Here is a 15,928-nt window from a genome sequence, read left to right as displayed (position 1 = left end):
GATTTTGTGATAGTTTTTCCCCTTGAGTCATTTTTACATATCTTTTAAAATGAAATGATTATCTTTTCTGTTTTTGCTAGGGTGCGGGGCTTCAGAGTACCCTTGTGTTTGAAGAAATAGGTCGCCGCCTTCAGGGTATTGGGGAAGAGGTGGTCAAGAAAGTCCGTGCTGTGTTTGAGTGGCATATCACTAAAGGTGAAAATACTGCAGCCAAGTGGAGTAAGTCCTGTCCTTATAATATTCTAAGATAACTCTTAGTCAATAGGAATAAAGTATCCTTGTTATAACTAAAGCCTGTCTCTTTGAAGGTAGGTAAATCTTACCTTCTTCAGTAAGGTTTTTTTTTTTAATGGGAAATAACAGGTTTCATGGGCTTCCCTTGTAGCTTAGCTGGTAAAGAATCTGCCTGCAATGCAGGAAACCTGGGTTTGATCCCTGGGTTGGGAAGATCCCCTGGAAAAGGGAAAGGCTACCCACTCCAGTATTCTGTCCTGGAGAATTCCATGGGGTTGCAAACAGTCAGACATGACTGAGCGACTTTCACGTCCCATGGGTTTTATGGCCCTCAGACATGTATGTTTTTTAGAGATGAAAAGAATTAATTAAAATGAAAATAATCTGTTTTGAAGATTTCATTGTAGCACCTGAAATTAGTACTTTAAACAGTTGCCTTAGCTGTATGCTTCTTTAATCTTCAGATTCCTTTTAAACATAAAGAAAGTACATCAAGTTAAATGAAATATTTTTAAGTCTTGAGTAATTATCATTATATTTTAACAGCTTTAAAATCATTTTTCTTCCTCCCCCCAGAATTAACATTTTGGATTACCACCTTAATTATCAGTATAAAATCATAATTATTTTCTCAGTGTATAAAACTGGCAATCAAAGGTACTAATTTTATTTAATCTAAGAAAGTTATCTATCAGAGTGCCATTAGCAACCTGGCAAGGTATCCAATATAAGCCAAGTAGCTGCAGAGAGAAAGCAGTCATGCTTCCATTCACTTACATGGAGCTCCAAAAGAACCTTACTACCGTTTTATGAAGAAAGAAAAATCAGGTGATAAAAAGAGAAAGTGAGAAGAAATTTTTTTTACCATATCTTTCGTATCTGTTGTGTAACTACATTCTTAATCACGGCACAAACTTTTCTGTTCTGTGGCCTATTAGGAGACTGCAGGGTCCAATTTTAATTTAATTCTTAAAGTTGGGGAAGGTAAGATGAAATTACTAAAGATGAGTAAAATTTTTTTCTAGATTAGAAAATTTTCTCTTTTTTTATGTCCACATAATAAAAGCACTAATACTTTTGTGGACTCACTTTGCTAGTCAGCCAGATCTGTTAACACGTTTTTAAGTATCCAGTGTCTGTATGTCATGACAGAAAAATGCGTAACTTTTTCAGATTTTACTGTGTTCCTCTATAGGTGAAAGGACAGTGAAGTGAGTATACATCCATTCTCTTTCTCATCATCAATCATACAGACTGAGAAGCCATTGCTTCTAACAATGAGAGTATCTTAGTTCAGGATGCTGTAACAAATATACTGTCGACTGGGTAGGTTAAAGAGCAGAAACTTATTTTCTCGTAGTGAGGAGGCTGGAAGGTCCAGTGTGAGGGATCCAGCAGGGTTGGGTTCTGGTGAGACCCCTCCTCCTGGTTTGCAGATGGCTTCCTTCCTACTGTTTCTCCACAAGGCAGAGAGAAAGATCATCTCTCTCGTGTCTCTTCTTAGAGAGAGACACTAATCCCATTATGGAGGCTGTTCTCTCATGACCTCATCTAAACCTAATCACCTCCAAAGAGCTCTGTTTCTAAACACCATCATTGTTTGGAGATTAGGGCTTCAACATATGAATTTTGGAAGGATACTAACATTCATTCCATAGCTGACAGCCATTCATATTTTGAATCATGAAACATGCTGTTAATGAACTTCACCATCGTTTCTTTACCTTTATATTATAGAGTATTCTAGCCTTACTTTGATCTGTAGAGCATTCTTTCTTTATATTCTAACTATATGTTTATTTTATAGAATATTCTAATCTCTAGAGATGCTGGAGAAATACGGTATCTCAGTGAAAGTTCACTGAAAATTTTTGGATTTTCATGTTTTTTGGTCTTGAAGTCCCAAGAGACAGGATCCTTTTATTTGTGGTCAAGCATCTATCTACTAATGTGGTATGGGGAGCATTCAGAATAGTTTTTAGCTCAAGGATTGTCCCCTTCCTTCATAATTGTGAACTATTACAGTGAGATCTCATGTAGTTCAGATGGACTAAGGAGCCCCTGGAATGCTGAGGGGCTCCATAAAGTGGCCTGTGACTGGCTTATTTATACTCTAGGACCATATACTTTCAGGCCCATCTCAAGCCTGGCTGTAATCCTTCTCATAGTATACTACTATGAGTATAATACTATACTCATAGTAGTATACTGTGGTGATACCTGAAAGTAAGGATTGTAGGCTGTGCTTCTGCAAGTCCCACAGCTGATGGTATGAATCATCTTCATTCATTATTTGTACACTACATATAATGCAGATAATGTGTCTATACAGACTTTTTTTTTAAGGAAAAAATCTTTAGGATTTTACTTGCACAGTAGAAACTACTATTTTGTAGATTTTTATTGTTTTTATTCTAAGATTACTGTTTTAGAGTGCCTGTTTAAGTACCCTGTAAATCAGACTGTTTTATTCCTTATTACAACTAAAGATCACTGTAAATGTTAAAACCAAAAAATTAAAGATGTATCTCTAAATCAACTGAAACTTTTTGAGACCATCTTCTATTATATATTCCTAGAAAACATTTTGAAGTTTTGTTCAATTGATTTTGGTTTCATACAAGTTTCTTTTTAATATGACAATTGCTATTCCTTTTAGGGACTGTATTTTCATTATATAAATTTTGGTATATATAAGTATAAAGTGGGAAATACTGATGTATAATCCCACTACTCACAGTTAACATTTTTGGTGTTTTTCCTTCTGGAAGACATTTGTGCTTATAGGAAGTTAATTTAGAAGGGGATAAAGGAAGCCAAACATGTAATATGTATTTAGTTCCCCAAATTTCACTGTCTATTTTTTTTCTAAAAATCTTTATCGATTAACAGGGAAATGTAGGTATCAGCACTTGCCTTTCTTTCTTCGTTCTGTCCTTCGTTCTATCTATCTATGACGGAATTCTATCTTTTCCCTATAGATGAAACTGTATTACAAGTTGAGTTATAAATATAAAGCACAGAATTTTTGAAGATACTGGTCATGGAAAGGAATGAGATGAGTGAGAAAAGTTGCTGGAATTGTGTGTCTCACAGTTGGCAGAATAGAACTGTGTAGAGATTTATAAAATATACAAGCAATTCATTCTGACAAATAGGATAATTTTCTTAAATATAGTGTCAATACCAACTAATATTTTCACTTTATCTTGGTGTCACTTGCCTTGTAGACAGTATTAGCAAATGTGCTTACATTTAGTAATTGCCTTTTATTAACCTAGGCAAAGGGTTTTTTCTTATATTTCCCACCCCAAAATGGGAATATTTGAATCCTATTAATACTTACTTATAATTGATGCCTGTGGCTTTTGTTTGTTTTACTGTATCTTCTTCAGGTCCTAATTTATCAAAGCTAACAATCAAATTGGATCTTGAAGCTTTCTCTGAATGTGTTCATTATTCTCTTTGGTTATCTGTCTGTCTTTGATTTGATTCTAAGCTGTGTGTATCTTTTTTCAATTCTAATTGTTTTCTCGCAGTCTGTGTCACTGAGCTAAATCAGAGCTGGCAGCAGTAGAAAGTACCTAAGATTTTTGGCTTATGATGTTTTTGAGAAGGTGATTCCACGTTGGCATCTCTTTTTTGCATCTTGGTGCTTAAAGACATAAAATAGGTGACTAAATATCTTGACTTAGGGAATACCTAATTTTTTTTTTTGCAAGCTGTTTTTAAACTGTTTTTCTAAACATTTGACTTGTCCCAGCCTTGTTCATATTATGGCAGACGCAAACCTGTTTAGAGAGAACAAGCTCAGCTACTTTGTTCACCTGTGGAACTGGGTTTACACAGAGTGACTACCCTTGAGCAAGTCTAGGAGCCAAGGGGTTGGGCTCAGTGGCCTGAAAGATGCATTCCAACCTCGAGATCCTGGACTGTGCCCATCTTCCCTGCTCCTTCCTGTATCTTGCCATCCAGACAACACCAACAGTGAATCTCTGGGCAGAGGTGTGTCTGTGTCGGGATTTTTAACAACCAAGTTAGCGTGAGTCTAAAGAGAATGAAGAGAGTTCTGGCATCAGGCTTGGTTTGGGCTGCGGAGTAGGAGGCATCTTCGTTGTGTCTTTCAAGGTTAGGCCCCTCTGAGGCCTGTCATGCTTGGTCACGTCCTCTGAGGCCTGTCATGCTTGGTCACATAGGAGCTGGAAGGCTGCCTGAGCGAGGACACTGTGCTCTCTGCCTTGCTGGGCTGAGGTGGTCTGACAGATGCTAGTCTTCTTGCTAGGAACTTTCCCCTTTTTAGCCCTCTTTTTGCTTATCAGCACTAGTTATTAGCTTTCCACAGAAAAAAGTTCTATTGCTTTATAAGAATCTGGCTGTGAAGCAGCAAGTAAAACCGAGTGAGTGAGAGGGCATGTAGATAGCACTTCATTAGAAGGGCTTTCATCAGCTAAGAGACTTACTCCACACTGAAGTATTAAGATTGTATCAGTCCAGTTTTATTCCTGAGCAAGACTAGTGCACACAGTGGGCCTTAGACTCACTTGTGAAGAATTAAAACAGTATCTGTTGAATGTCAGAGGTTTGCTTTTCTTTAGTCTTTCCTTTCTACCCTCTGACCCCTCCCATTATTCTCTCCCTGCTCCTTCCTTGCCTGCCTTCCTCCTTCTCTTATTCTACTTTTGTTTTTAACTACACAAATAATACAGAAAAACATGTTTGTAATATGTATGTGCCAGGAAGAACAGAGCCTTTGTTCTTCACGTCTTAGTCCTAGTATTTTGCATATTGTCTGAGACCATAGAAGAAACTAAACAATGAAGTGAGTGAATGAAGCAAAGCAAAAAGTTCCCCTTCTTAGACTCTTTCTCCTCCCCAAGGTAACCGTCAGTAGTCATGTTATTTTCTTTTTTTAGTTTAGTTTAGTTGGCAAAATTCTCTTCTATGGACAGTGGGAGTGATTTAATTCTGTCTTTGCAGCAGAACTTGGCTAACCAGTCTATATAATTTTTCTTACATGTGTATGTCTTTTCTTGATCCTAAGTTGGGAGTTCCCTACACACTCTTAGGGAGAGTGATGTGATCATAGCTTCTTTGCAATAGAAGAGAAAGCACATTGAAGAGGCTAAAGCAGGATGAGTGGAATTGGCCTTTCTGGATGAGTGGTCTCGGTCACGTGTATGACAATGAAAACTTTCTAAAATGTAACTTTAACTTAAAGCTCTGTGCTATATAGAGAGCAATGAAGGAGGTAAACTTTTAATAGCTTTTCCAGTTACCCAGCCTGTTTCTGGGACACTTAATCCTGCTGTCCAAAACAGTTAAGGGAAAAGATTTTAATTTTAACCTTTATTCACAACAGTTAGGGCAATAAGCATTTTATAAGTAAATGACTAATTGAAATACTTTAAAAATTTTAATTTTACTATCATTTAATTCATATGGCAGAACCTTTAATGAATCCAAGTTATTGAAAAGTGATGAGTGTGCATTCCCTTCCCCTACCCCAACCAATATGCAATTGTTTTAAAATTCACTTTCTTCCTTTGTTGACTGTAGAATCTTTATTTGAATCTAAAGACCTTAACCATATAACTTCCAACCTCTTAACTTCATTATATTATTCTACATTGATTCACTTTTCAAATCTCTCTATTGTGTAAACTTCTTCAATGAAGAAAAACCATTATTGATTTGATTCTTTTGAAAACCATATTCTTTATAAAAAGAACATCTCAAAAAATAAAGGATTTAAAATTTTTTTTCTAAGTGATATGTAATATATAATGTAGAATAAACACCACAGTAACTCTGAAACTATTAAAAATGTCTGCATTTATATGGTTCATTTTATTCTTATGTTGTAAAGATAAAAATATTGATATTGGTTTCTTCCTATTTTTCCCAGCTATTGACCTGAAAACTGGTTCTGGAAAAGTGTATCAAGGCCCTGCAAAAGGCTCTGCTGATGTAACCATCACACTTTCAGATGAAGATTTCATGGAAGTAGTCTTGGGCAAGCTTGATCCTCAGAAGGTAAAGTTCTTAAAATGTTTATTTATTTGTCATTATTGCTTCCTATTTGACAGTTGCAGTTTTTGGCTGACTCCAAAATTCTAATTTATAAGACAGATTTCTGAAGAAAGACAGAGTTGATAGCAGTATTCAAGTTGACAGATCATGTATTTTTCTAATGGAGTTTTTCAGCCAATAACTTGTTAAAAATAAAGTTTTGAGTGAAACTCTTCTTCAGCAGATAAACAATATAAAACTCATATCTAGACCTTTTAATTTATTGTCATTAGTTCAGAGGTGAAAAACCATATGATATTTCATAAAATTATACATTCTTCCCTGATATATAAGATTAAGAACTTGTCTTAATCATCACGGTAAACTGGAAATAGAAAGAAGGAACATAATAGCCAGTATCTTCTTGAGAATAAAACATTTAGAGACATTTCAGTAGAAAATCATGATTAAAACAAGAGTACCTTCACTAACCATTATAAGTTAATATTGTTCTGAAACCTCTGGGTAATCCACAGACACACAAAATTAAAGTAACTGATATAGCAACTAGAAGGGAGGAGGAAATTTTTTAATTTTTGAATCATGATTATGTAGCTAGAAATCCCAAGAAGATCAGATTATTCTTAGATCAGAGGAGTTCAAATGGTTGAATGTACAGTAATTATTTAAAAATAGCTTTCACATAGCCGCAACACCAACTAGAAGATATAATTTTAAAAATTTGTTTATAATATCTGCCAAACTTCCAAGTACCAATGACTATCAAAACAAGAAAAGCACAGTGCTTATTTGCAGAAAACAATACAACTTTACAAGTTATAGAACAATTTGAATAAAGGATAAAATGTTCAATTTCCCTGGATAGACTAATTTAAAAAGAATTATAAAGTTGTATCGTGGTTAAAAATACATTCTTTTGGCATCAATAAACCTGAGTTTCAATCTTAGCTCTTATATCTACTCTCTAAACCTTAATTTTCTCATTGTAAAATGAATAATGATAATCCAAAATAACTAAATGGATGATAAGTAAATCCGCTAATATGCATGAAGAGCTTACTGTAATGCCAGGTACTGTGTGAGCTCCCAGTTAATTCTTTCCCAGGAATGTATTTAGTACCTCCTTTTATTTGGGTGCTTGATGTGGCCAAACAAGACAGTGCCCCTTCTGGGCAGAGCTTCGTTCTAGAGGGAAATGGAAAGGAAATATAATTTCAAATATGGAGAAAAATAAGTCAGAGTTACGGGTGACAGTAGTGGTTGGCAAACTTTTTCTGTAAAGGGTCCCATTGTAAATATTCTAAGCTTTGCAGGTCAGATGGTCTCTGTTGAACCTACTTGGTTCTGCCATTTGTAGAGTTAAAGTAGCCATGGATAATATATATATACCAATGGATGGGGCTGAGTTCCAATCAAATTTGTTTATGAACGAAAACAGGCAACAGACTGGTTTTGGCCTTTGGGCTGTAGTTTGCCAACCCCTGGATTCGAGTGTGACAGGATGGAGGCACTGTTTAGATAGGGTTGTCCAAAAAGACTCGATAGAGACCTGAACAAAGCGAGGAGGAGGGAATGAACCATAAAGCTAAAGAAACAACCAGTGCAAAGGCTGGAGGCACCAGTGGCTCTGCTTATTGGATATAATAACTGTGAGGAGGCCCACAAAATGAGCAGTGGGGAGAGAGACAAGAGGGGAAGAGGGAGAAGTAGGCATGGGTTAATCATACTGGACCTTGTAGATGTTGGTGAGGAGTTTAGATTTTTTATGTGATAGGAAGCTGTTGAGCTCTGGATTGACATCTGATTTTTAAAGGTCATTATGGCTGCTGAGTGAGTAATTAAGAGTTCTTTTGTAAGATATACTTGAGATGCCTTTAAAGGATTAAATGTAGGATTTAGGGAAACCTTTATGTAACATTTATATAATCATTGAGTTCAGAAAATCTCTAGTATTAATTAGAACGTCTATAAAGCCTAGGTTTTTGAGAATAATAAGCAGCTAGGTTTTTATCAAGTTGTATTGCCATTTCCTTCTCCAAGAGATCTTCCCGACCCAGGAATCGAACCCAGGTCTCCCGCATTGTGGGCAGACGCTTTACCATCTGAGCCATCAGGGAAGCCCTTTATGTAACATTTATATAATCATTAGGAACATCAGGTGTTTGGGGGTGAGAGATACTGGGAAATTGGATAGTAAACGACAATGCTTCATGTCATTCTGTGCACCATTCTGTCAATATCAGACAGGATGGAATTAAATGTGAAAAAATTAAAGCAGAGGCAAAACTTGATAAAAACCTAGCTGCTTATTATTCTCAAAGACCTAGTCTTTATAGACGTTCTAATTAATACTAGAGGTTTTCTGAACTCATTTGGCTCAACTGTGTTCTGCCCCACCTTGGTGCCGTCACCCCTGTTCTTCAGCCGTCAAACACCTTATATCCTAGTCTACAGTCTCTCTCTGCACCAACTCTTGTCAACCTTGGTGGCTTCCTTCAGCATTCATAAAAATGACTTCTCTAACCAGATGACTCTTAGTTTATTGATACTGTTTCAAATTATCTTTCAGTCCATTCTGTGTCAGCTTTTGTCTTTATTGGAAGCATAAAACGTACAAATTCCAATATCTGTTTCAAAACATCACCATTTTCCAATACCATCCCTTGCTTGTTTTTTGTTTTGTGAGTCTTACTACTGCTGTTGTACTTCAGAGGCCTCCAGTTTGTTGACACCACCACTTTCTGTCCGTCAACGCCCTTCTGTCTTTTCGTCTCTTCTTGTTCAGCTTAGATTTTGTGGTCCATCATAATATCTCCCTTGAAAATACATCTCCCTGTATATCTCTCATCTTACTTGCGTGGAAAATTCCACCCTATTTTAACTCTACTCTCTGCCATCTTTCTATCTGTACCAGAATTGATGAAGGAGTTAGGAGAAAAACCGTACAACTAGACAAGTTGAATTCCCTTTAAAATTTTGATTTTTGTTGTTTATTTGCTAAGCCATGTCCAACTCCTTTGTGACTCCTACAGTCCTCCATGGACTGTAACCCACCAGGTTCCTTTGTCCATGGGATTGTCCAGGCAAGAATACTGGAGTGGGTTGCCATTTCCTTCTCCCAAGGGAATCTTCATGACCCAGGAATTGGACCTGAGTCTCCTGCATTAGCCAGTGGGTTCTTTATCACTGAGCCATCAGGGAAGCCCCAAATTTTGACTACAAATCTCAAATAGTCTTTAAGCACTGTCTAGCAATCTTACCAGCGGAGAAGGCAATGGCACCCCACTCCAGTACTCTTGCCTGGAAAATCCCATGCATGGAGGAGCCTGGTAGGCTGCAGTCCATGGGGTCGTTGAGTCAGACATGACTGAGCGACTTCACTTTCCCTTTTCACTTTCATGCATTGGAGAAGGAAATGGCAACCCAATCCAGTGTTCTTGGCTGGAGAATCCCAGGGACGGCGGAGCCTGGTAGGCTGCTATTTATGGGGTCACACAGAGTTGGACACGACTGAAGCGACTTAGCAGCAGCAGCAATCTTACCATGATTTTCCACTAAGCTTCCATTCCTGTTGTCTGAGATGTGTTTTTCATATTTGTCTTCAGCTGCTGACCTTTCTTCATGCTGCTTTGGGGAAAAAAAGAAAGACCTCAGATGAAAATATTTACCTTCCTATCACCAGATCTGTTCTATTGGCATCTATATGTGTGTGTATTAGTTGCTCAGTCGTATCTGACTCTTTGTGACCCCATGAACTATAGCCTGCCAGGCTCTTCTGTCCATGGAATTCTCCAGGCAAGTATACTGGAGTGGGTAGCCATCCCTTCTCCAGGGGATCTTCCCGATCCAGGGATCAAACCTGGGTCTCCCACATCGCAGGCGGATTCTTCACCAATCTGAGCCGTCAGAGAATCCCATCAGCATCTGCATCGATCTCCTTATATTGCGTTGAAGGAAGTCTCCCTCTTTCTGTCAAAGACGTTTTCATTTCTCATCCAGGTATCTACTTAAAAGTCATTGTTGCTCTCCTTCCGCTTTTTTCTACATCATTCTCTCTCATTTCATGATGTAAGTATCCTACAGCACAGAGGCAAGCTAACACAGATCTTAAAGCAATCCCCATCCAGCATGCCATATCAAATCTTTTTCCTTTTCACAAAAGAATTGTCTAAACTAGTGCTGTCCTGGTTTTAATATTAGACACATGTTAAACATACAATGTGAACTACATATGTAACTGAAACCATGGGATTCTCCAGGCAAGAATACTGGAGTAGGTAGGCATTCCCTTCTTCAGGAGATCTTCCTGACTCAGGGATTGAACCTGGGTCTCCTGCATTGCAGGCATATTCCTTTACTGTCTGAGCCAAGAGGTGAAACTCCATATAATAATGTGAGCCACATATGAAATCAAAAATTATATAGTGGCTACATTTAAAAAAAAAGGTGAAAAATAAACTCAAAAGGACTTGAAGACTTAAACATAAGACATGACACCATAAAACTCCTAAATCCAGTGAATATTTCTCTGTCTAGGTCTTTGTCAGCCTTTTAGTAGCATTTAACTCAGTTAACCACCAATTTTTTGAAATAATTTCATCCATTGCCTTTTATGACACCTTATTCTCGTATTTTGCTTTTTCCACCTTTGGCTATTCTTAATCTCCTGTGGTGTCGTCTTTTTTTACCCCCAGCCATTGGGTTTTGGTATTTTTGAGAGCTCATTTCAGGACTCTTCTCTAAATAATACTCTTCTTAAATGAGTCCATCTATCCTGTGGTATTTAGAGCCATCTGTATGTTGTCATCTTGCAGATTTAATTGTCTCACTCAGTCATCTTCTCTGAGTTCCATAGTGATATAACCAGCTCTCTACTTGCATCTCCAATGGGACACTTTATTATGCCCCATTTAGAACTTGTGATTTAATTTTCTCCCCCAAGTCTTTTTTCAGGAAATGGCACAATTATCTGTCTCCTGAAATTAGTATGCTCAATAATATAAGAATTGTCTTGGCTTGTTTCTTTACCTTTGTATCCTTACTATCCTTAATCCTGTTTGTTATTTCTCAAAAATGTATCTTTAGTATTCATTTTCTTCTCTTCATCACTAGGAATATCATCATGACCCAAGTTTCCATCATCTCTCACCTGGCTTCCTTACTGATCTTACTATACTTAGTCTTGCCTTTCCACCAATCTGTTCACACGGGAGCCAGAATAATTTCTTAAGAATGAAATCAGATTATCGGTTATTCCACCTGATAAAAACCTCCAAGATTTTCTTTTGCACTTAGATAAAATCTAAACTACCTGTTATCATATTGTTTGTGACGCTTCCCTTGCTTGTCTTCCGAGCCTCATCCTACGCTGCTTGCCGCATCACTTATACTAAATCAGTTTATATTGCCTTTCTCTTAGTTCCTTCCCATCAATTTTTATTCCTTCAATGTCTATTTATTTGCTTTTTCTGGAATTTCAATCCCTATCTTTTTGTGGGGCTAGCTTTGTTTTATCCAGAGTAGTTCCCTCCTGTTATAATTTTTCATAACCTCCTTAATAGCATTTATAAGTCTTTAGTTACTTGTTCACATTTTGTTTTTTGACTTCCCTATTGTAATGTTAGCACCCTGAGAACAGGGAGAGATGTCTCTTTTCTAGCATAAAATATTGTCTAGGGTATTTTAGATTCTCAGTTAACACTTGAATAGATTAAAGCAAGGATAGAAATAAGGAACATAAGCTCAATAATAGTAGTTTAGGCTGTGTAGAAATGTAAAACTTCTGCTTGTCAGACTCCCTCTATAAGACCTTCCATAAACCTGGGGGGAAAAATGATGGTACATAGTATACTGGTGTCAATAACCTATAAAAACTATGGGCAACACTAACACCTCAGTGTAAAAAAAATGAGCAAAAGACATGAACCAATAATTAATGAGAGAGAGAAATGACTAACATACATGAGAACAATTACTAATTTTCCCCCAGTGTCTAAAACATGCAAATTAAACATGTCATTTTTGCCTCAGATTTTCAAAGATTGGAAAAATAGTGTTATTAAGGTTGGGATAAGAGAATTTACATGTAGCTAGAAGGAATATTAATTTGATACAGTCTTTCTGGAAAACACTGTGAGAGTTTCACTGACTTCTTTTATGGCAACTTACAGTTCAGCATAAAAGTTTGTATGGCATTTCTAGGCCAAAAGAAATACCTAATGGTTCTGTTTATTAAATAGATCTAAACAAGAGTAGTTTTTTTTGTGTTGTCTTTGACCAATGTCACTGTATTTCCTTCAAAAAATGTAAATACTCCAAAGTGTGTTTGAGTTCACTGCAGTGCCCTAGTGCACTGAGGAACAAAGTTTGAGAACCATGATAATGGAAGTATGGTCAAGAAAATCTAAGTGCCATGATTCAGTCATTCTTCTTCTAGGAACCTGTCCTAAGAAAAGAATTAAATAGGAACAGAGATTTATGTACAAAGTTCTTCTACTCGATAGCAACCACCAAACATTGGTGTACTTACTTCAAGGAAACAGGTGTTCTTATTGGTTGTTAAGTCCCTCTCAGATTGTAGCACCTGGCAAGCAGGTCTCAGTAGTGACTCTCTGCAGGAGTTGCAGACCATCATTTCTGTAGCTGCACAGTGAAAGCAGTCTTAGTTTTAAAATTCCAGTCTCCAGTTTCAAAGCTTAGCACTTGATCCTGATTAAATGAAATTATCCTGTATTAATTTTAGGATAAAAAGTTTAAGTAGTTTTTGCTTTTCCTCCAGGTGGTGAGGATTTGGTACTGAGATTAAGTTGCTGCTAGTTAATGATCGGGAGACACTGTTAAGCAGAGAGCACCCAAATTCAAGTCCTGGCCTATTTGTTGCTGGCAGTATGGTCTTGAGCATGTTTTTAAGCTTTCTGAGCATCTCTTTTGCTGGTATGCCCAGTTCAAGTTGATGGCTGTGCTTCTCAAGTGACATTTTATTTGTGGGGCTGCTTTGTAATGTTAAGTATACATGGATATTACTATTTTTTTCAATCTAGCTAAAAATCTAGAGACTTCTTTTCACTTCATGTTCCATATCTTATTTTCTCAATAAGCTATATGTGTTTTATCATTTTTATTTTACTGTTAGAGAACAGTAGAAATTGAACAGAAATTGAACAGAGTAGAACAGGAGAAATTGCACAAATTTCTTTTGTCAGGTCAGAAAAGAACTGGAGCTCTTAGCGTTTTAACATGACGGGCCTTTTACTTGTCATAATAAGTTTCATACCTACTTCCATGTCAGCTGCTAAGCAAAGAACTTTACACACTGTTTCATTTAACTCATACAACAAAGCTGCTATTTAGGTGCTGTTGTAATACTCTTTGTAGATAAGGAGGCCAGAGCTCAGAGAGGTTAAGTTGTTTATCCAAGCTCACCTTCCGTTTAGTGGCAGAGCCTAGATTTTAACCCAGGCCTTCTGATGCTACAGCCTAGGATCTGTGTACCACTTTGTTAGACTATCTTATTTTGCCACTATATGGACTTCTGTTTCATGAAGATATAATAAATATTTTAAATATATTTTTAAAAGTTCTGAATTGAATGCTTTTATTGTTAGTAATACAGTAAAGCCTTTTATTCGTATGGTCTCCAATTCACATTTAAGAACATAGATTAAACCCAGTAGCATAGGTTGAAGCAGAAGCACCAGATCTTTCCATTCTATGGTTTTCTAAAATGTACAAGGCATCGTTATTTTTTATTAGATATCTAAAAATTGGGTGTTATCTATAATCATTAAATTGTTATTGCTAGATGAAAGTTGACTTTGTTGGCCGGAGTTATTAACTCAATTGTATTCAGTCTTAACAATGATCCTTTTTAAAAAGATAGAAACTGTGATGTAACAAAGGTTGGTACTCTTTCCCTTTCTCCTTTCCAGGCGGTCTTTAGTGGCAGACTGAAGGCCAGAGGGAATATCTTGCTGAGCCAGAAGCTCCAGATGATTCTTAAAGACTATGCCAAGCTCTGAAGGATGTACTACGTTATTAATTAAAACAGAAAAATTAAATACTCTCTTTGCCTAAATATGCAGAAATAGCCCAGCAAAAATGATCAAAATTAAGGTACAAGGAGAACTGCTTAACATTTCAGAACCCAGATAACTTTCAGATTTTTATTTTCTACTAATTTTTCATGTTATTATTTTTACAAGAAATTGTAAGCTGGCACATGATTATCCTTCTGTCCTTAGACCAATGTCTTCATAATAAAAAGTTTTCACCCAAGTCCAATCTCTTTAGAATTGTGATAGCATTTATAAGTTGTAAGGAAAATTAAATGAATAGAGGCTACTTTGATGTCTTTTACATTTTATTATTTTCTCTTCTCTGATTTACTGATACCCCAATTTTAACATGAATTTTCGTATTGTACTCATTTACATACTTTGCTATAATAGAGTTCCATTTTAAGGCAAGATAAAGGTCTTTGTGTGTTTCCAGATTTTCTTTAAAATTTAGCTGTAGTTGATTTACAGTATCAACTACTTACAAAACAGTAAGACGGTAGGCTCTGAGAGAGGGCATCAGAGGGCAGTCACAGAAAACTAGCCAATCTGATTACATGGATCACAGCCTTGTCTAACTAAATGAAACTAAGCCATGCCGTATAGGGCCACCCAAGATGGACACGTCATGGTGGAGAGTCCTGACAAAATGTGGTTCACTGGAGAAGGGAATTGCAAACCACTTCAGGATTCTTGCCTTGAGAACCCCATGAACAGTATGAAAAGGCAAAAAGATAGGACAGTGAAAGATGAATTCCCCAGGTCTGTAGGTGCCCAATATGCTACTGGAGATCAGTGGAGAAATAACTCCAGAAAGAATGAAGGGATGGAGCCAAAGCAAAAACAACACCCAGTTGTGGATGTGACTGGTGTTAGAAGCAAGGTCTGATACTATAAACAGCAAGATTGCATAGGAACCTGGAATGTTAGGTCCATGAATCAAGGCAAATTGGAAGTGGTCAAACAGGAGATAGCAAGAGTGAACATAGATATTCTAGGAATCAGTGAACTAAAATGGACTGGAATGGGTGAATTTAACTCAGATGACCATTATATTTACCACTGTGGGCAGGAATCCCTTAGAAGAAATGGAGTAGCCATCATAGTCAACAAAAGAGTCCAAAATGCAGTACTTGGATGCAATCTCAAAAACGAAGAATGATCTATGTTCATTTCCAAGGCAAACCATTCAATATCATGGGAATCCAAGTCTGTGCCCTGACCAGTAATGCTGAAGAAGCTAAAGTCCAACGTTTCTGTGAATACCTAAAAACCTTTCAGAACTAACACCCAAAAAAGAGGTCCTTTTCATTATAGGGGACTGGAATGCAAAAGTAGGAAATCAAGAAACACCTGGAATAACAGGCAAATTTGGCCTTGGAGTACAGAATGAAGCAGGACAAAGGCTAATAGAGTTTTGCCAAGAGAACACACTGATCATAGCAAACACCCTCTTCCACCAACACCAGAGAAGACTCTACACATGGACATCACCAGATGGCCAACGCTGAAATCAGATTGATTATATTCTTTGCAGCCAAAGATGGAGAAGCTCTATATAGTCAGCAAAAACAAGACCAAGAGCTGACTGTGGCTCAGATCATGAGCTC

At 37.0% G+C, this 15,928-nt stretch overlaps 1 protein-coding gene across 2 annotated transcripts in view; it reads left to right on the top strand.

Moving 5' to 3' along the window:
• HSD17B4 (hydroxysteroid 17-beta dehydrogenase 4) overlaps positions 1-15,928 on the top strand; it is a 134,279-nt gene that overhangs the window by 85,293 nt on the left and 33,058 nt on the right. Inside the window, exons 22-24 of one of the 2 annotated variants that reach the window (XM_061422988.1) lie at positions 81-219; positions 6,140-6,267; positions 14,193-14,604. In XM_061422988.1, the coding sequence (XP_061278972.1) occupies positions 81-219; positions 6,140-6,267; positions 14,193-14,282 (357 nt within the window). In that variant the 3' untranslated portion in view covers positions 14,283-14,604. Of the gene's footprint in view, positions 1-80; positions 220-6,139; positions 6,268-14,192; positions 14,605-15,928 lie in introns of those variants that run through there. The other variant, XM_061422987.1, reaches the window with a different exon arrangement.

This window comes from Bos javanicus, chromosome 7, assembly GCF_032452875.1.
Source record: "Bos javanicus breed banteng chromosome 7, ARS-OSU_banteng_1.0, whole genome shotgun sequence".
Classification (NCBI taxonomy): Eukaryota; Metazoa; Chordata; class Mammalia; order Artiodactyla; family Bovidae; genus Bos; species Bos javanicus.
The sequence above is the reverse complement of the archived record's forward strand: the minus strand, read 5'-3'. Positions and strand labels throughout refer to the sequence as shown.